Source organism: Stenella coeruleoalba, assembly GCF_951394435.1.
Source record: "Stenella coeruleoalba genome assembly, chromosome: 4".
NCBI classification, from domain to species: Eukaryota; Metazoa; Chordata; class Mammalia; order Artiodactyla; family Delphinidae; genus Stenella; species Stenella coeruleoalba.
In genome coordinates, this window is record NC_137149.1 from 26,729,018 (window position 1) to 26,751,106 (window position 22,089).

General features: G+C 37.4%; 1 protein-coding gene across 8 annotated transcripts in view; it reads left to right on the forward strand.

The window, feature by feature from the left end:
- Positions 1-20,158, forward strand: part of CAMK2D (calcium/calmodulin dependent protein kinase II delta) — a gene marked incomplete at its 3' end in the record, with an annotated part of 285,398 nt that extends 265,240 nt beyond the window's left edge. For 2 of the 8 annotated variants that reach the window (XM_079920205.1, XM_079920206.1), the window contains exons 15-19: positions 9,851-9,926; positions 14,585-14,679; positions 16,584-16,812; positions 18,768-18,863; positions 20,025-20,104. In XM_079920205.1, coding sequence (XP_079776331.1) covers positions 9,851-9,926; positions 14,585-14,679; positions 16,584-16,812; positions 18,768-18,834 — 467 coding nt within the window. Of the gene's footprint in view, positions 1-9,850; positions 9,927-14,584; positions 14,680-16,583; positions 16,817-17,238; positions 17,470-18,767; positions 18,864-20,024 lie in introns of those variants that run through there. The other 6 variants (XM_079920207.1, XM_079920204.1, XM_079920210.1 and 3 more) reach the window with 5 other exon arrangements.
- Between the last annotated feature and the right edge of the window lie 1,931 nt (positions 20,159-22,089).

Genomic DNA, 22,089 nt, shown 5'->3' on the forward strand with positions numbered 1-22,089 from the left:
TACTGAAATGCGTTTAGGAACTTGTGTGAACCTGGAAACAAGGGGAAAAGACCTTTAAAAAATATGTGGGACTTAATAATAAATGTAGTCACAGAATAACATTTTTTTATACTCTAACTGTAGTCTAACTGGTGCTTTCTCAAAAAAATCCAAAGACATCACACTTCAATTAATTTTGGTGTATCTTTCTGTTCGTTTTTTATTTTTGCTTTTTGCAAAATGAACAAAGATATATGACGGTTCTCTACCATGGCGGATAGCCTTCTAGGCTCCTGCATTCTTGGTCCAAGGGAGCATTCATGAATCTACCAGTTAACTTATTCAGGAAAGTAGAGTTATAAATAAACTTATCTAAGCATACAGTGGATTCTGTTTTTCATTGAAGTCAAATTTTATACTTTTTCTAAAGGAATAGGTTACTTAAGAGAAACTAAATTAATTATAAGCTGAGCAACAGCAGTAGAAATCATTGAAAAAAATAAAGCCTACACTCACGGCTGCACAAAATTTTAACTCTTCTCAACATTTTATACTGCCTGTCCATACTGAAGGACAGAGCATGAACAGGTTGGCATTTACTTTTGACCTGAAAGATACATGCCCTGTTTTGGCTAATATCATGTAAAATTGATTGGAGGGGTTAGTTGGAATCATTACAGTTCCAAGATTTGGGGAAAGCTGGATTTCATTCACGACAAAACAAGCCCCCCAAAAACAAGGCAAAAAAATAACTTTCCAAATATTTAAAAATCCTAAGTCTCATTCTCTCTTTTCTTAGTCTGATTTTTCTTTTGAGACAGTAGTTTTAACCATCACCTTGGTTCTGCAGTGGAAGAAAGAGATACCTCTTGAGAATGCTTAGTATTTCTCTTATCATGCAAATATATACACCTGATGCCCGGAGACTACAATTTTAATCTTAAATCTAAGCAGTTGGTATGATTCTTTGAACCAGTTTCTTAAAATCTTTTTTTTTCCGTGTCGTCAACTCTTAACTGGAAGTGGAACCACACCTATCTAATTCATAAAACATCTTAATACTTAGAATAGTCAATGGTATTCATAATGTTGTTGTCCTATTTCTAGCTTCTGCAAGTCAGCTGCAGGTGGCAGAAAAGTTACCCAATTACTTTAATGTGGATGGACTGAATTCTTTCATATCAGCAAATGTTCTGTATAACTATATATAGCTTCTTTAGACCCTGAAAGTTTTATGTCAGCCATTTTTAATGAAAATCTTTATAAATACTTTACACATCCTTTAATCTTTAAAAAAAATAGTAAATATTTTTTTCATCTTCAGATTCAGACTCATCTTAGGAATGACACAGCCATATTTTGTAACCCAATGATATCTTCACAAATCTTTTAAAAAAATCTAAACCTATTTTCACTTACACTAAATGATCCCAATGCCAGACTTTTCTGTTCTTAAATATTTGTTAATCATTTACTGTCAGACCATAGCAATTTAACAGGACTAAGACTAGTAGTACTTCTTCCCCAATGAACAATTTACGCCTTGAAATTCAGAGTAGTTAGGTTTTTATAGAGCAAAGTACAAAGATGATTTGAATAATTTATCTTTTAAATCTTGAGGGCCTCTAGCAATTAAAAGGCTGAATATTGGTGTTATTGAACAAGTGAATTATGGATAAGTGAGCTTTACAATAATTTCTTGAAAAGCATTCTTGACTAGAAGCTTGGTAATTTCCAGGTGTTATATTTGGATAAAATATTATATAATAGAGTATTAAGCCAATCAACTCCAGAATCTTCGATGACTTTGATTTTAAAAGCCAAAATAATGGAAATTACTCTCCTAAATGTTAACTAATATCAAACTAGTGAAATAAAAATAGTCACTAAGAAACAAGCTGTTAATTGCACAGGAAACTCCAAACATAGCTGAGTTGATAGGCACCTTTTTTTATAAAACTACCCAGAACATGAAAATGATCCTAATTTGTATATTTGCCTAAAATAAAAACTATTCCCAAGAGTTATTTTTGTTAATGGCAGCATGGAAAAAGACAATAAAACCATGGGATACCCAGTTTTGTGGAACTGGTGTATTAATTAATTACAACTCTGGCTCAGTAATTAAGTCATCAGTCACCTTCCCAGAGGAAGTTCAAAGACATTTAGGTAGTTTATTTAAGTTTATGATTTCAAAATATTGAATGAGGCACTATGGGCTGGAAAGGAACATAGATTAGTGAATTAAACAGCAGACAGCACCTCAGCCAGATAAATCTCCAGCCCTGGCACAGCTTCTGAATTTGCTGGATGACTTGAGTAAGTCACTTAACCTCCCTGTCCTTCAAGTCTCTGGCAGGCAGGTACCCAATAACTCTGAGAAACATGGAAGGAGTAGTTAAATTAAATAGAGCAAAATTTTTAAGTTTATTTTATTGAAATATAGTTGATGTACAATGTTGTGTTAATTTCTGCTGTACAGCAAAGTGATTCAGTTATACATACATATACATTCTTTTTCATATTCTTTTCCATATGGTTTATTACAGGATATTGAATATAGTTCCCTGTGCTATACAGTAGGACCATGTTATTTATCCATTCTATATACAATAGTTTGCATCTGCTAATCCCAACTCCCAGTCCATTCCTCCCCACCCACCTTGGCAACCACAAGTCTGTTCTCTACATCTGCGTGTCTGTTTCTGTTTCATAGATAGGTTCGTTTGTGTCATATTTTAGATTCCACATATAAGTGATATCATATGGTATTTGTCTTTCTCTTTTTGACTTACTTTACTTGGTATGGTAATCTCTAGGTCCATCCACGTTGCTGCAAATGGCATTATTTCGTTCTTTTTGATGGCTGAGTAGTATTCCATTATATATATATTATATATATTATATATATATAATATTATATATATTATATATATAATGGAATATATATATTATATATATATAATGGATATATTATGGATATATATAATGGATATATTATGGATATATATATAATGGATATATATATAATGGATATATTCCATTATATATATATATATAATGGAATATATATATATATATATAATGGAATATATATAATGGAATAATATATATATTATATATATAATATATATATAATATTATATATATTATATATATTATATATATTATATATATATATATTCCATTATATATAGATCTTTATTCATCTGTCAGTTGACATTTAGGTTGTTTCCATATATTGACTATTGTGAATAGTGCTGCTATGAACATAGGGCTGCATGTATATTTTTGAATTATAGTTTTGTCCAGATATGTACCCAGGAGTGTGATTGCTGAATTATATGGCAACTCTGTTTTTAGTTTTTTGAGGAATCTCCATACTGTTTTCCATAGTGGCTGTACCAATTTACATTCCCACCAACAATGTAGGAAGGTTCACTTTTCTCCACACCCTCTCCAGCATTTATTGTTTGTAGTTTTTCTGATGATGGCCATTCTGACTAGTGTGAGGTGATACCTCATTGTAGTTTTGATTTGCATTTCTCTAATGATTAGTGATGTTGAGCATACTTTCATGTGTTTGTTGGCCATCGGTTTGACTTCTTGGGAGAAATGTCTATTTAGGTCTTCTGCCCATTTTTCAATTGGGTTGTTTGTTTTTTGGTTGTTGAGTTGTATAAGCTGTTTGTATATTTTGGAAATTAAGCCCTTGCTGGTCACATTATTTGCAAATATTTTCTCCTAGTCTCTAGGTTGTCTTTTTGTTTTGTTATGGTTTCTTTTGCTGTACAAAAGCTTGTAAACTTGATTAGGTCCCATTTGTTTATTTTTGCTTTTATTTCTATTGCCTTGGGAGACTGACCAAAGAAAACATGGGTACGATTTATGTGAGAGAATAATAGAATAAATATTGACAAAGAGTAAATGAGTAGAATTGCTAAGCTAAGATGATACATATAAAAAAAGCTAAACAACTTTTGATCACTGAATAAGTAAATCTTTAGGCACAGTTCACTAAAAGATTTTAATATTCGATACTCTGCTAACATTTTAGTGAATCTCAATTTGCATGTATAAATTCAGTTTATTTCCTAACCCAAGTTTCATTGTAGGCCAACTAGTCTTCTGAATAAGTTTTATTATTAAAGTTTCACCTCAAACTAATAAATTTAAAATCTGAACAAAGGTTCAGAAAAAGCCTGAGCTCAAATAACTTGTTTCCTTCTCTCCATTCAACTCTCTTAAAAGAAATTATAAGTTTAAACATTGATAGATGTGCCTAGTTTAATCTTTCTAGACCTATACAGATTACTTCCCCATGGAAATACCGTGGCCTCATATATGGTGGTAATTCTGCTGATTTTGAGATGTGCAGGACCCATGAATGCCTTTCCAGTTAGCATAATCACAGCCAGGCTGCTACCAGACATGATCATTATCACCTCCATACTTGGCATTTATCTAATGCATTAAAATGCACAAAGAACTTTATATACATTGTCTATCCATGTATTTATGTATTCATATGTGCATGCATTCAGAGACATTTACTCAATACTAGGTGTTAAAAGGTAGAAAGTGGTCGTGTCCTGGTCAGATCTGTGAACATCCTGTGATAATGCTATAGGAGGACCACAGTGAGATTGAATAGCTGCGTCTGGAACACTCAGGAAAGTCCATACAGAAGAAGTGACATTGGAGCAAAGTATTGAGGGAGATTTCCAGGCAGAAGACAGAGTTTCCAGGCAGAAGGAACAGCGAGAGGAAAGGCACAGAATTATCAATGAGCCAGGACTAGTTGGGAAAGAGTGAGCCCCTTGGTGTAGCTGTAGAATAGGTTATGTGGGAGCCCTGGGGGAAAAGAAGTGTCGGGAAATGAAGCTGGAAAAAACTAGAGTAGGAAAACCTTTAAAGAACAAACAAACAGGGCTTCCCTGGTGGCGCAGTGGTTGAGAGTTCGCCTGCCGATGCAGGGGACGTGGGTTCGTGCCCCGGTCCGGGAAGATCCCACATGCCGCGGAGCGGCTGGGCCCGTGAGCCATGGCCGCTGAGCCTGCGCGTCCGGAGCCTGTGCTCCGCAACGGGAGAGGCCGCAACAGTGAGAGGCCCGGGTACCGCAAAAACAAAAACAAAAAAGAACAAACAAGTGTGAGCTTTGGCTTCCAGAGAGTGGGGGAACAGCACGGTCAGCTCTGTTCTATAGAGGGATGATTCTGCAGCAGTGAGGAGTGGAAGGGCTGGTGAGGAGAGGGTATGGGAGGAGAAGGGGGAGACATCAGGGCAGGAGTGGTTAGGAACATCTGACAGCCAGAATCAGAGCAATGGCAATGAGCCCAGAGAGGAAGAAATGGATCTGAGAAAGATTTGGATGAATAAAGAGGAGCCGGTGATCAACTGTATGAGGAATTGAAAGGAGGCATCAAGGATTTTGGTGTAGGCAGCTGAGTAGATTACGATGCCATGGTCATTTTGAATTGCTGAGAGAAGGCGCCATGGGTGGGGTGTAGAGGATAAAGTAAGGCAGCCTTTGAGTGGGGCTGGTGGGATGGACAGGGTTTAGATTATACGAGGTTTCATAGTCCCTCTTCAGATAATTTTTCTGGACAAGAAATGATGGGTGCTTGTACCGGAGTGATGGTAAGAAGAAAAGAAGTGGACTAATGTGTAAGGCCTTGAAAAGGCAAAATCAATAGGACTTGAAGGATTGGATTCGGAGTCAGGGTGTGAGAAAGTCAAAAATGATCCTCAGGCTTCTTTCTGGCTCGTGCACCTGGGTGGATGACGCCGTTCACCTGGATGGAGGTCCCTGGAAGAGCAAATAGGTTTGTGGCAACAGAAGTTCATATGCTCAGTTTAGGGTATGTTGGATTCCAGACGCATTAAAGATATCCAAACGGAGATTCCAAAATAGGCACAGACATACAGACCTGGAGGAAAAGTCTAGAAACAAGGTAACAATTTGGGAGTCATGGGATACAGACAGCAATTTAGAACACTGGTGTAGATAGAACCGTAGGGATAACAGTATATGGTAAGAGGGCCTCAGACCGAGCCTTTAAAAGGAATTGAAACGTTTCAAGTCCACATTGCAAATGAGAGTGAGATGATGAGAGCAGAGAAAAGAGAAAAAAAGGGAGTATTTCAAGATGGCAGAAAGGAGTCATCAGCAAACTCTGTGCCTTTGGGCAGTGCCTGTACTCTGTACTTCTCTGTTAACCAGAGAGGTAACATCGGTCTGCATATCTCAGAGAATTGTCCTGATGCTCAGATCTGATAATGCTTGAGAAATGTTGAAATCTATCAGTTGTTTCATTACATAATCACTCTCGGTTCCCAGGGATATTTTTTTTTTTGGTTTTTGAGTTTGTTTTTTTTTTTTAAACACTGGGCCCATTCACACTCTTATCTTTCTCTTCCAGGCTTCTTTAGAACAATAAAGAGACAAAAAATATGAATTTGAACATGGCAGTGTTCTCAGTTCTTTTGCAGAATTGCATGGAAAGTAATCGCACTCAGGACCTGGAGCATTTCTGCCGCTTGCTTTTCTCTCCTGCCTTTCCCCTAGGAACCTGGAAATCCCCAGAAACTACTTTGGGACCTGTGGGTATAGGCTTGAGCACCTCAATTCTATAAATAAAACTATTTGGTAATCAGTTCCCTGTGATTAAGTGTCTAGCCATGAGGTTAGAAGCTTCTGGTACTCAGGGAACACCTTACTGGTACACTCTTCCCTCGCCTTCAGGGTAATTAGTGACACCTCTCAAGCTCTCCCCACTTTGACTTCCGGAGTGGCCATTACTTGACATTCAGGAAGAGGGAAGGCCAGGGGATAGCGACCCCTCCCCCCAGAACATAGACATCCAGGCACCTTGCGCAGTGATTGTTCCTCAGCCTCACTGCTGGCGAGAGGAGATATAGCTCGCATCAAACCCTCCTTCTTCCTCTAGGTCACTGTGGCAACAGTTCCAACCACAACAGACTTCTATATACAAATGATTCATTCCCAGCCTTCTGCTTTCCTTTAAAGAGTCAGCTGTCATGTGCTGCCCTGACTCACTCGAGCGCCTTTGCTCCAGGGAAATAAGCACTCTAAAGATTACTGGTTCCAGGCCCCTCCTGAGCCAAGAGAGGCACGTTGCTTTCATGATGATGCAGCACAGAAGCCTTCTGGCTACTTCCCATGTGCCGTCCTGCCAGCTACAGCACCACTGTTTCTGAAAATAAGAACTAAGAAGGCCACTTGTGTTGCTTTGATTATGCAGGACAAAAATTAAGCCAGTTGTAGGATGCAGACTGTTGAAGAGCTAATGAGTGTTTCCATAGTGGTTCAGAGTGAGACATGGCCATGTACACTGATGTTTCTAATTGGATATTATGCTTCTGAAGGAATCTAGAGACTTTCAGGAACTTCAGAAGGTGACCCAGAACTGTTCGCACTTTGTAAACTAACTCGTAGCCTAATGAAGCTCTTCAAAGGGCAGTGATCTTATGTTCATTTTTTCCTTCTTTTATTCTAAAAAATTAACATTGTTTTCTAAACTGTAGTTTTTTTTCCTATTAGCCACATAGCATCCTAAGAAATCTATTAGTTTTAAATGAGGATTTAATACGAGGAGGAAGTTTTGGTAGTCACATTTTTCTAATCTCATTTTCTGAGCTCCTCTGCACCAGTGTCCTTTATATTCCAGAATTGGGTCAGCTGTCATGCGTTTTTGCCAAATGTTCATACTGTTGACGCTACAGACAGATGAATCACTTATTGCCTAACTAAATTAAGCTAAACTGTGCCATTGGCACCATCCCTATTACAGAATTATTCCCTGCCACTACTTCTGTCAGTATGCTTTGATGTTCGATATATTATAGCTATTCATTCATCAAATGATCATGGGCAAGAAATGTTTTAGGTGTGTATAGGAGCTAAGAAACCTTATGTTATTTTTTTTCAATATAAATGAAATTATGTAAATAACTGAATATGGAATCTAACCTGTATGGAGATTATTTTTTGACATTATCAACCTTGACATTGTTAGCAACCATTTGTGGACAAACCATATTTTATAAGGTAGTCTCATATAATCTCAGTAAAGTCAAGTTAGGTTTACAGAACATTTGTTTTTTGTTTTTTTACATCTTTATTGGAGTATAATAGCTTTACAATGGTGTGTTAGTTTCTGCTTTGTAACAAAGTGAATCAGCTCCTCCCTCTTTCGTGTCCCTTCCGCCCTCCCTATCCCTCCTATCTAGGTGCTCACCAAGCACCAGGACATTTGTTTTAAATAAGGAATATCACAACCTGGATAACCTGGAGTTTTTGGTTTTTGTTTTTTTTTTTTTGTACCGATAAGTCTTTATTCATTGTATTTTCCCAAGGAAAAGAAGAGGAAGGGAAGAGGGTCAGCATGTGTGTTACAAAATGATAGCAAATGGGAAAGGAAGTACCTGGCACAGCAAAATCAACCAACAAATAAACACTGCCCAGATGGGGTCGCCAAAGCCCAAGGGGGCTCAGTCTCCTGCAGTTCAGTAATGAGGGGAATAACCTGGAGTTTTGAAAGTGAATATAAACTTTAAGTTTGTGGTTAAGAATCTGCTAAAAAAAAGATCAGATTCATTAAAAATGCAAACTGGTTGACTTTAATCAATAAGAACTAAAACCAGACTTCAGCTTTTTCTATGATGAATAGCAGCCTATCTAAGATAGATGGAATAACTTTTTGTGATTACCCCCAGTTTATTTCCAGTGATTTAAGAAAGTATCACAATGTTCTTTAAACAAAATTCAATTAAATTTAATTTTTAAAATATTTCATGGCTTTATTTCCTTAGTAAGAGAATACTGTTCTGAAATCAGGAAAAGGTTATCAAATCAGTTGATCAAATTCAACTTATTGAGCATCTGTTTTATTAAAGACATTGGATAAAGCTTTTTCGAGGATACAAAGAAATAACATGTTCTTTGCCCACAGGGAGCTTTTAATTTAACTAGGAAGACATTACACAGTAAACCAAGTTTAGTAACAATTTAAAACAATAATTTAACTAAAGAAGTTGTCATGGTATATAGTATATGCTTAATTGCCCAATGAATAATACAAGGTAGGCTTTCCACAAAGGGAAAGAACACTTGAGGCAGATGAAGTAGGTGGGATTTGAGCCAAGCCAACTGTTAATAATTTTACCGGTTATGGGCTAGAAATAGAAACAAATCATGTTTGTTGTCAGAGTTGACAGCCATACGGGGGGACTTCCATCTCCATCCACAGCATTGATTCATACCTTGTTTTTCCAATTTACAGTTTATGGAAGGCTATTTATCTAAATATGATGGCAATTACAGCGTTAGCATCCTCTTTTGCAGGGTTAGTTGAGCTGAACAATAAAAAAATGCAAATACTTAAAGTTAAATGTCTCAATGCAAGATGTCAGCTATACTGTGAAGATAGATTAAAATAACACAAGAATGTTCGTAAACTCAATCATGTTGGTAAAGGTAATAAGAACTACTTTTTTAAAATATAGCCTTGACCTTCTGGGTGACTGTTGTTTTCTAACAGAGGGAGGGCAGCAGTGCTTCCCCAATGTGAACATGCTTACCTGAGGGTCCTGGTAGAATACAGATTCTGAAACTGTAGGTCTGGAGTAGGACCTGAGAATCTGTGTTTCTGCCAGGCTCCCAGAAGAGGGACCTAATGTTGATCTGTGCGCTTGAGCAGCAAGATTGTAGAGAGGATAACACCAAGATTCTGAGAGGGATGTGTCTTAACTGGTAATACCCTGTTTAAGGAAAATGGCAGTACCATTAGAGTAATTTTATATGGCTTTTGCCCTTTATTTTCACCCAACTCTTTATCTTTGCCTTTAGCACGAAAGCAAGAGATTATCAAAGTTACTGAACAACTCATCGAAGCTATCAACAACGGGGACTTTGAAGCTTACACGTGAGTAGAGGCACATTTATTTTGCTTTCATGCATATGACAAAGTATTTTCTATATGAATGCATTCTTCAATGTACCTGACTCGTGTATATTTAACGCCAGGTTTGATACACCCGCAATAGCTTCATTCCAACGTATACATGACTCAAGTGCCTCTAGGAGAGAAATAAATGTAATTAAGATTTCAGAGAGAGAAGATGAGACTTCTGATAGGAAGATTGGGGATTTCTTTGTCAGTGCACAGAAGCCTGACCCTCTGGCACCTCCATGCGAGAGAAGGCATTCCAGGCAGAGCAATCCATGAGAGCAAACACACAAGAAACACGAAAGCACGTAAATAGTTCACTTGGCTTAAGAGACGTTTTTCCTCGCAGTTCTGCAGAGGTGATGGGACAGAGAAAGAGATTAGGAGGCAGCGTCTGGCAGCCTTTTCCCTTTCCAGCCAGCACAGCTCAACTATATCTTCATCTCTTTTAGGGGTTTGCCTCTTAGATAAAATTTTATTTGAAGAAAGGGTTCTAATGTTAAATTTAAAGTTTACCATAGGTATTAAAGGAAGTCACTTTGATCAAATAAAAGTAAAGCTTTCAAATAGGGCGTGAAGGCTTATTGTGCAAAGAACGTGGGTCAATAAGTTAGTTATTTGAGTGGAGAAAAAAATCAGTTCTCAGCTTTCCCCTTATACCATACTAATGAGGTCCTCTTGAATGAAAGTTAAATGCAGAAAAGAGTTTGATCTCTGGTTGGAAAGATCTAAGTTTAAAAGCAGGGGAAGTCAGTGAAATGAAAAAGTGAAATGATTAGGCTACCTAAATAGATGAAACTTAATATACTTTAATTTTTTTAAAGCCAAAATAAAACAGACAAAAAAGAAACAGAAAAATATTTGTAAAACATGTCAAAAGTTAATTTAGATTGAGAAGATAAGGTTGAAAAGTGGAAAAATAGGTAAAGGAACTGAGCGATTAGCAAAAGAGGAAATATGAATGACAAGTAAACTAATGAAAGCATGTTGATGTCCACTAGTTGTGTGCAAATCTGAAGGAGGGTTTTCTGCCGATCAAATCAGCACAGATAAAAACTCCGCTGATCACCAAAGGGGCACAGATACTGCAGGACAATAGTGACTTTTCCCACCACCTGATGGAGTATAAATGGGGACAGACTTTCAGAGTGGTGGTGACAGCAGGGATTTGGGTCGCATTTATATACCAGGAAGTGTTTCCAAAGGTTCAAATCACTACTTTAACCCTATGTTCCTAGTTATAAAAATTTAGGGCTTTCCTGGTGGCGCAGTGGTTGAGGGTCTGTCTGCCGATGCAGGGGACACAGGTTCGTGCCCCGGTCTGGGAGGATCCCACATGCCGTGGAGCGGCTGGGCCCGTGAGCCATGGCCGCTGAGCCTGCGCGTCCGGAGCCTGTGCTCCGCAACGGGAGAGGCCACAGCGGTGAGAGGCCCGCGTACCGCAAAAAAAAAAAAAAAAAAAATTAACATGGGATTTTGAATTTAAGACAGGGACAAAAAGTGTGAACAAAGATATTTATGGAATCAATATTCAAAATAGTGAAAAATTATAAACAGCTTATATGTCCAACATTATGGTAACATTAATCTGTGGTGTGTTTGGAACCGTGGATACTTATGCAGAATTTCTAGCGATCTGGCAAAACGCTTATGAGTATTCACTGAAGATAAAGCAGGATATAAACGTGTGTGTACATAATTATTCCAACTACATAAGAGAAAATATAAAAACAGAATGAAATATGACAAATCGGTTTTTAAAAGGAAAAAAGATATTGCCTCTGGGAGATGAAACTGTGTTTTTTATTTCCTGCTTCTTTCCAAGTTTTGTATAATAAGAAGATATTTTTTATCATCAGTTACAAATAGCTAGCCAAATATAAAATATGGAAGAGAGTAACTGAATATAAGAACTAAATTAAATCCAGGACTGCTTCTTATAAATTAATGTGTGTGCAAATACATACAAACATAAGTATATACATATATATGTATTTGTGTTTATCAATTCTTTAACAGGACCTAATAAAAGTATACTTAGAATGAAAGAAATAGTAAGAAATGGAGTTTAAAAGAACACTGTTTGTTGTCAGAGAATTAAACAGTTGAACAGTTGTTAAAGAGCTGTTTAGAATTCTGTGCCGTAAGACCTGTTCCCTTTTATTCTTTTTGCTGATATAACTTTGTTAGACCCAATATGATTCTTCCAATATAATATACTTAGGATAAAAATCTTTTGGAATAACATTCCCCTGCGGATTGGTAGAGTGTGTTTTGTTGGTGTTGTTAGCCAGGAAAAAGTGGCAAAATATAGCGTTTCCTATATTCTGACACTTTAAAATAGGGTATTTTAAATAATGCAATTCCTTGGAATCACATCAGTTTACGAATTCCTTTGCCTGTAATCTGGCTTGATTTTGTACACTCAGACCCAGGGGTAATCCAAGAGGACCTTCCATTTGGGAGCTTTTTGCATGGTAGAATGTATTGGTACAGCCCTGTCAGCTGGTCCTTAGAACACCTGTTCAGAGCATACACACCCACAGGTCAAGTGGCAGCTTTGTGAATCTTTTATTAATCCAAAGCCTGTGATAGGAGAGAGAGAGATACATACATACATTACTTACATAGAAGAAACATATGAGAGAGAGAAAGAACACATGAACAAGTTTTCAAGTATTTTGACTCAATGGCTGGGTAAAAAGGTCCATCATAGTACAGTGATTCTCAGGTGACTTTTTTTTTTATGATGTTGGGGATAGGAGTTTATTAATTAATTTATTTATTTTTGCTGTGTTGGGTCTTCGTTTCTGTGTGAGGGCTTTCTCTAGTTTTGGCAAGCGGGGGCCACTCTTCATCGCGGTGCACGGGCCTCTCACTATCGCGGACTCTCTTGTTGTGGAGCACAGGCTCCAGACGCGCAGGCTCAGTAGTTGTGGCTCACGGGCCTAGTTGCTCCGCAGCATGTGGGATCCTCCCAGACCAGGGCTTGAACCCGTGTCCCCTGCATTAGCAGGCAGATTCTCAACCGCTGCGCCACCAGGGAAGCCCCTCTCAGGTGATTTTGGTGCTGATATAAAGTAGTAAAAAATTTTGATTCAGTAATGTTGACAACCAAAAGTCATATTTATAGATAAAGTAATAGCCCCTGGCAGAATAAAGTCCTGTTACCATGGGAACACTGTTTTTCCCATTTTACTACTTAGAAAGAGATTATGTATATTTAACTTTGAGCCTTAATACCTGCCCCCCAGGAAGTTTGAGGCAAAGTTTAAAATCCCCACCCACACCCACCCCACCCGCAACTAAGGCTTTCTTTATCACAACGAATAACCACTGTGATTTTTTACTTTAAAAGTATTCTTAAAAAAAAATCAGTTCCAAAATTCTGTGAACCATACGTTCAAGAACCATGAGTGAGGCTTTTGAAACTTGCATTTCTGTTGAACAGTTAAAACATTTTTCCTCCCAAATGGGCAATTTCCATACGAAATTAGATGTAGCCCCACCAAACTAATAAATGATCCAAAATCTTTCAGTACGTATTCCTTTTATCTAACTTTGTGAACTACTAATTCTTCAAATCCAGATTTTACGGCACCTTCTGTGAGAAGCCTAAGCTGATCACCACAGGCCCAAGGAAATATTTTCTCCTCTGTTTCCACGGGACTTATAAACATGCCCAGACCCAGTGCTCACCATATCAAGCAACTACCCATCATTCCCCAACCATACTCTGCCATTGTACTTGCTGCCCTCCTCTGCCTACCCCCTTCCACACACCTGGAAAACTCCTACTCATTCCAGAAAGCCCAGCTCAACTTTCCTTTCTCACATATATGTCATCTGGTTTTTGAGCACTTCGTATTTATTTCCATTCCATTATTAATTGTTGTGTTATAATTGTTTCAAAGAATATCTGCTACATAGTAGGTGTTTAACAATTCTTCATTGAATAAATAAAATTTTCCAAGAAAGCCCATTGGCTTTCTCTGAATATTTAAAATAGTATATGTTTTTCTTGAATTACATTTCTAGGATTAAAAAGAAAACTAATGTGCGTTTGAATCTCTCATTAATTTTAAGTTAATTAAGCTTGTTAATTAAAGGTTACTTAAGTCTGTCAGACATTGCCAGAAAGTGTAGGATGTGACACCTGCCTTCAAATCAATCATATATACATGTTTGATATGAATGTAGATGATGTCAAAAATTATTCCGAAAGTATTTAATTTCAGAGCCAAAGTTGATTTTATAGGACTTGGAGGGTAGCTTGGACTTGGAGAGCATTTAAAAAATAATAAACTTATTAACAACTAAAAAACTAGGGAATTAGAAAAACTGGGGAAAGCCTAGAGAGTTCACCTTGGAAATTGAAAAGTAGGCATTTTAAAAAAGGAAACTTCCTAAAGTGTGATAGATTACCGCCTGCTGGAGCTGGTTTTATTGTCTCGCCCCTGTCTGAGGTCTCTGCAATATTCCTTTTTAGGGTCTGCTCCTCAAACCACCTTGCCAAGCCCTGTGATAGAAATTTTATATTTTTAAAAAAACTCCTTCATTGGCTGATAAATAAGAATAGATATTGTGAAACAACGAAATACATTAACTCATTTATTATTTTTTTTTTCCTACAGGAAAATCTGTGACCCAGGCCTTACTGCTTTTGAACCTGAAGCTTTGGGTAATTTAGTGGAAGGGATGGACTTTCATCGATTCTACTTTGAGAATGGTACATTTATTCTAAATTTAATATCATGCCTTTTCCAAATTCTCTTTGAATTTCTCCCAAATTTACAGATTCTTTGGCTCTTTGCTGCAATGAGAGTTTTTACCTTAGTCCAGCATTTTGCATTGTATTTTTATATTTTTGTATTTGAAATTGAAAAACATGACAGCCTTAAAGAGTTTTATATGTTTTGAAAAGTATGTTTATATAAAAAAGTGATGTTGATTGAATATACCCCATAGAAGTCCCAGTGAATGTATAATATAAGCTGTGAAATGAGTGACCAAAAATTGTTGAATTTTTCATAAAACACTGTTTTATGAAAATGGTTTTCATAAAACATTGTTTGTATATGAAAAGATTTAAAAAAACACAGCATGCCAGAATATTTGACATAGAGGAGGGCTTTCAAGCATAATTAATGCTCCTTTTCAAGGTAAAATATAAATGAAGATGAGTAATCAGATAAATATTTCAGTTCCAATTACAAGAATTTTAATGGTCTCAGAGGAAAGAGAAAGTGACAAAAGAAACTCCTGCAGAATTCCTTCAGGTCACCAAGAAAAGTGTAGACCAGAAGTTTCTTTTATGCTCCTTTCCCTCACACATAACGACATTAGGTATCATGCAGGGAGGGAATTCACCTTTTGCAGTGAGATTTTGATGAATTAAAGAGGAATTGTAGTAATGATTAGGATAATCAAGCTCACGTCCAGTAATTATAAGCACTGAAAATGTCTGCTTTGGCATGGATTTTTACATTTAATGAATTGCTTTGTCTTATATGCACTAGACATTTGCAAGCAAAGATAACTATGTGGTAAATTGGCCTTAACAAAGCTTCAGTAAATGTTCTCCTGTTCTCTCTGTTCCATCCCGCACTGTGACTGACAGCATCTCATAATGTTTTTCTTCAGTTGACTCTCGATTGACACCATCTCACCTGTAGTAAAAGAATAATTAACCCATTAATATTTTAACTTACCTCAACATAACACTGTACATCATTACTTTCCATAAATACATATTCTTCATAATGGGATATTCTTTTTTACATGACTGTGGCACTAAGTAATTTATTCAGATCTTTTCTGAAAATGGAGGACGTGTTTGGTTAATAGGTAAAACAGTTCTACCTGTTTTAGTGATCTAAGAGAGTAGCATCATCAATCAATTATCTGCACTAAATCGTCATATCTCAGTCATTGAATAACTAGAATAAATAGCTATTGTCAAAACAACAAAGGCTGGAGCCTAGTGAGGGCTGCTCAACCAAAGAAAAGAGCTAGAGAATCAGAATCAGGCTATATGGCCAACACCAAATTTTGGGTTTTTACTGGATAACCACAGCTGGACTAACATAGAATGGACGCTACTAAATAAAGGAGCCACAGGATGAGATGGGGAAACAGAGTCACACTATGGCCAGCCTGCTTAGGAGACAGCAGTCTCCATGCTTGATATGTTCCCCTTGTCCCATGTACTTCACCAACTAACAAAAAAAATGAACAAGCCCACAGGATACCCTGTCAACTGCCCCAGTGGTTCCTTCATTGGAAAGACAGGAACTGCTCCGTGTACCTGGGCCAGCCCTTCTCCATCTCTATTCATATTATGGCTTGTTCCTAACCACTTCCCAATATAAATATGTCTCTCCAGCTTTCTCAAAGTTTTCAGAGTGGCATACAATTTAACTACAAAGGGAGTCAAAGAAAATAATGACTGTATTTACTTCTGCTCTCTTTTTCTTTATACTTTGCACAGTACCAGGCATTCAATTAATGCAAAGAACTAATAGTTGAATGAATGAATGGCATTCTATTTATTGGTCCCAACTGAAGTTATTATTGGTTTTGGTTTACTTTACATAGAAACTAAATTCTCTTTTCCATGTTGTTCTCTTTCAGCTTTGTCCAAAAGCAATAAACCAATCCACACTATTATCCTGAACCCCCATGTACATCTGGTAGGCGATGATGCTGCCTGCATAGCATACATTAGGCTCACACAGTACATGGATGGCAGCGGAATGCCAAAAACAATGCAGTCAGAAGAGACACGTGTGTGGCACCGCCGGGATGGAAAGTGGCAGAATGTTCATTTTCATCGCTCGGGGTCGCGAACAGTACCCATCAAGTAAATATTTCCAGGCTGTCAGCTTCTTTGTTAATATACCCCTGGTCACCGTCTTTTCCTTATTCCATTGTTAATAGCATGGCATCTGTTATTTAATGCTAGTGGTCATTTAGTGGTCAGTTACACTGGTGGGAATTAATGTTTCATGAGAAGCAGTCTGTAATTCTCCAGAAAGATCAATCAGACTAGCCTTTTGTGGGTTGAAACTTGCCCTAGAAAGTACACAATAGTTTTAGACAGGAATTAGAGGATACCCTATTACGCTGATTTCTCTTATGGTTAAATCAGGGAGAATTCATGTAATAAGGTAAACTATTTATGACGTCATTGTCACAGTTGGCAGAGGAAGGGGAAAAATTAGGGGGAAAAGTTTCTAAAATGACCAATACAGTTGACCTTCCTTATCCATGGTTTCCTTACACACAGATTCAACCAGCCTGAGATCAAAAATTTTCAGGGGTGGAGAAATTCCAGTAAGTTTCAAAAAGCACAACTTAAATTTGTCTTGCAGGGAACTATTTACATAGCATTTACATTGTGTTAGGTATTCTAAGTAAACTAGAGATTAGCATTTACATTGTGTTAGGTATTCTAAGTAAACTAGAGATTATTTAAAGTATATGGGAGGATGTGTGTAGGTTATATGAAATACTGTGCCATTTTAATAAGAAACTTGAGCATCTGCAAATTTTGATATCCTCGGCGGTTCTGAAACCAATCCCCTCCCCCCCAGATACTGTGGGGAGACTGTATAATATCAGGAGCTTCATTTCACAGGTTTTCTTCTGCTGGTGCTCAATTATGAGAAATGTATGAAATACAGCATTTAAGGTGCAAGTATTAGGTACTTCAGCATCTTTGTCACTACACCACTCTACCTCAGATGCCATGTTTGCTCTTCCAATCAATAATTAGACATTTACTGCACATCACATAGGTGCAGGTAAAATGTGCCAGGTAAAATGCAAGGTGAACGATGTTGCCCTTAGGAACTTATATTCTAGTTTAGAAAGCAACTTATCACCAATACCAAAGAAAAAACAAAGTTTATAATCAACTTCAGTGTAGAAGGGAATGAATGACTAATGTAGCAAACTGTTTATAACAGTTTGGAAGTATACTGTGTGTAAAAGAATTTTGAACAAGGTCTTAAGTGAGGAGTGGAATTTGGAGAAATGGAAGGATAGAAAGAACAAAAGGAAGATAGTCCAAGTTCAAGGAGCATCATGAGGAAAAGCACAGGGTCAGACGTTAACTTCCTGTGGTAGAGGATTGTCAGTAAGGAAGGCTGGCTCCAGCTCGAGTCAAGGGGAATCATGGGGGTTGAGGTTGCATCAGTAAAGTGGGGTGAGATGAGAACAAGAAGGGGTGTTGAGGTTGCGTCAGTAAAGTGGGGTGAGATGAGAACAAGAAGGGGTGTTCAGAATCAGTAGAAGCTCGGCCAGCTGCTGATCTCATTCCAGATTCTCTCACCAGGATTACCTGGTAATATCTGGGGGGCATGGGATGGGGAATCAAGGCCACACAAACAGCCATTCAACTCACTCCGGAGAATCCATCAAAATGTCTTAGTTTAATAATGTCCCACCACAGTGGTTTTCAATGGCCTTCTCTATAGCCTTATTATGTATCACTGTTGCATTTGTAAAAAGTGGGTCAGTAAGGGAAAAAAAAAATAGGTTGAAATTCACTCCAAAAAAAAAAAAAAAGCTAAGTAATTAAGAGAAAGACAAAAGGAATGTAACGATAATGAAGACACCTGTTTTTGTGCATTTCTGGGTTTTTTACCCCAAAGAGGTACAGCACCAATTTCCAGTTAATACAGAAGGGATTACATTCATTCAGTACTAGAAGGTTAGGCTTTTCTGCAATTCCCTAAAGTGTTTATGGGATAGAGCCTATTTAAGAAAACTTCATTTTATGCCAGGTGGCTTAAATGGGGCTTCTCTTAATAGGCCATCTTGTATTCCAAATGGGAAAGAAAACTTCTCAGGAAGCACCTCTTTGTGGCAAAACATCTAAGGCCTGAAAACCATTCCCATGTGGGTCTTGTAAGTAACACCCTGCTCCATGATACTTTGTGATTGGAGCTAATGACTGAAAAGCTGCATGGCTGTTTTTCCTCCCTTTGAGGATATTTCCTCACATTATTTCAGTGAAAACCATATTTGCATGAGCTCTTGAGTCTAATGGTTGGCACCATTGTGTAGCATAACCCATGTTTTCAAGGTACTAAAGTGCTGAGGAGACCCTCCCTTCAGCACATGGATTGTGGCAGGTTTGGAATATCGTGGAGTTCTCACATCAAAAGTCAGTTCTCTCTGGGTCAATTCAGACAACTCTCAATTATCCAGAACTAATTTATATCAGGCTCTAGGCTCTTTTGGAGTCTTACTGTTTTACAAGAGGTTATAGTTCCTGTTCTGCCCTTGGCTAAGGTTAATACCTAGACTAATGGGCTCTGCCTGACTGAGTATAATAGTATTTGACCACGAGGAGGAAGTCAAGCTGAAATTTAAAACAAAGCGAGTAATTCCAGAGGATAATTGGAAGTTGACTGTAATTCAATTCATGCCTGCATTGTTATTTCCTAAGATTTGCTTCTTACCTTGGATTAGAATAATTCAGATACGTGTGGTACTGTTGTGAATTTTTTCCCCATTCAAAGCAAGCACTGAACCTTGTCAGACCTTGGAAGAGGTAGTGCTCCCAGCTGTTGGTTTAAAGAAAGAAGACCTCCAATTAAATAAGAATAATCGTGTTTTCCCTACTTCTGAGGCTGTAAAATTGACTTCTAGGTGTGATTTCCCGCAGAGTCTAAGAATAATGACAGAAGCTAAAGGATGCATTTAAACTTTTCGTCTCTTTCCACCAAATAATGCTATTCATTTATTAATTTGTCTCGTAAACATGAATGCTTGAACTGTATGTTTAGATTTCATCATGTGCTTGCAGCCTGAGTCCCTGTCTATTTTTAGCTTAGCTCTGTGTGGACAACTTGACAGATTAAAAGTAGAAGATCCATATTAATTGCTTAACATTGTGCATTTTCTCTTTTAATGACTGCAAGCAAAGATCTCTTATACGTAGCATTTTCGATCTATTACTTAACTGCTGAGTTATAAAATCGTAGCCTAGCCTAATCTTTGGCAAAGCAATTTGATGCTACTTTGTAAAACAGTTTAATTTATGTCTCCCCTCTCTCCTTTCAGCTAAGTATCAACAGTGCCACTTCTGCATTCTCTGTTCTCACCTGGATGGTAACCCTGGGCCGTCCTCTCCTCCTCTTCATGCATGTTTCTGAGTGCATGAAGTTGTGAAGGTCCTACGTGTAATGCACATGTGATGCATCATCTTGTCATATATTCCTTCCTGTACATTGTTTACACTTCAACTATGGAGATGTTCCATGCAAACTTCAATCACTGTTGGCAAACAATAGGGGGAGGTCAGACAAAATTCCACAATACTCCAAGTACAAACCTACTCATCCGGTTTCTCTGCTTATGCCAAGACTTAACAGACTTCAAAATTATCGTTCTTTGAATGACAGTTTGTAGCAGAAATGTAAGTTTTTAAAAACTCTTTGCTGTTCATCTGTTTTAGCTTTTTTGTTTAACAAAAAAAGGGAAAAGAAATTACCTTCAGTTTCCTGGTGTGATCCTGGTTGAAATGGTTGATATTTCACTGAAAGCTGTGTTGCTGTTTAACAATGAAAGGGATTGATACGTGAGCAGAATCACTTATGAATGTGGGAGCGAGAATCGGTGGGTTTGCTACTACCTAAAGTCATGTCTTTTTTGGTCAAACTGTGTAAACTGGAAAAACTCACGTCATTGACGAGTTTGATCACTTTAGGGTATACTTGCACTGTTCTGGTGAAATTTGCTGAATTTTTTGTTCCTTTCTCAAACCTATGCTCTTTTTTCTTCATTTTCTCCTATTTCTTTATTACTTTTGTTTGCTTCCTTTATATTTTTCTGCTTTTCATTCTTTTTTCTCTTTTTGTCTAGTAGTCTGAGAAAAGTGAAATTTGCATAATGAAGGTAAAATAAAAACAGGCCTTTTGGAGGTGGCTAAACTAGTGCTTTGATCATCTTCTGGGCCCATAAAAATGATGTCAAGAAGATTTCAAAAGTTTGTAATTCTGCTCGAGTTTGGACGTAGGGATCCTAACTATGTTGGAGGTATTAGAATTGTTTAAACTTATAATAAAAGCAAGTAGGTTCCTACTGTACCTGCACCACGTCTCACTGATTGGTGCAGTTGCCAGGAGAGTACCAAGCTGGTCGTAGATCAGGATTTTGTGCAAAGGCGCTTCCTTCTGCCTTGCAGGATAAGCGCCTCCTGCGTCAGCACTGGCTAGTTTTCTGAAGTTAGAGAGGCCTGCGGGTGTTTTCCATTCTCCTAAGTGTTTGTTTTGAACTCTGTCTCTGTGACTTGCGCTTTTGTAGCTTCTCTCATGTGTCAGAGTAACATTATCTTCCTTCGAGGAGTTAGCATTTTCCTATTTAAAAAAGGGGGGGGGGCGGGAGGGATTGTCCCTGTTTTCTCTGTGGTTCTCATTTCTCCTTTGTTTATTCAATTCCTGTGGGGCTTTTTCTCCTCCCTGAAATGCTTTATAGTGCATGGTATCTTCATCAGCGTTATTTTAACAATAGTAATTCACAATCCCCAGAAGCCTATTTTTAAAGCAGAAGCAAAAAAATAAAAACATCAACCCTCCCTCTTTTCTCTCATTTCACCTTTCTGTGTTGATTACTAATCACCTTAGATATTGTTGCTAGTGGATGTATGGTAGATGGATTGAAGCTTTTCTGATAATTATTACACGATTTAAAACAATATATATTTAAAATAAAATAAATATATACAGTAAATGTATTGGGCCATGTTAACCTGCCAATGAGATCTGTGAAAAAATAATGGCCTCATTTTTCCCTTTTTAATTTCTTTTACCTTTTTGTGCAGCAGCTATACGTGGCATACATGTATTTTTTAACAAAATAGGTATAGAGTGTTTTTTTTTTTACACTTTTAGCATGTGGTGTTGAAGTATTATTACTGTAGATCAAGTTTGTCTTCCGCACTAAGACGTGAGGAAATTGTGATTTGTTCTCTCCACCACAATTGAATTACACGTTTATTAATTATCTTCTCTCATTTTGAAACACTGCAGTTTACCGTGGGACACTGTATATATTTCTTGCCATAATGGTAAATGATTGATATATTTAAGAGTTAATAAATTTGTGATTTCTGCTGACAATGTGTCCA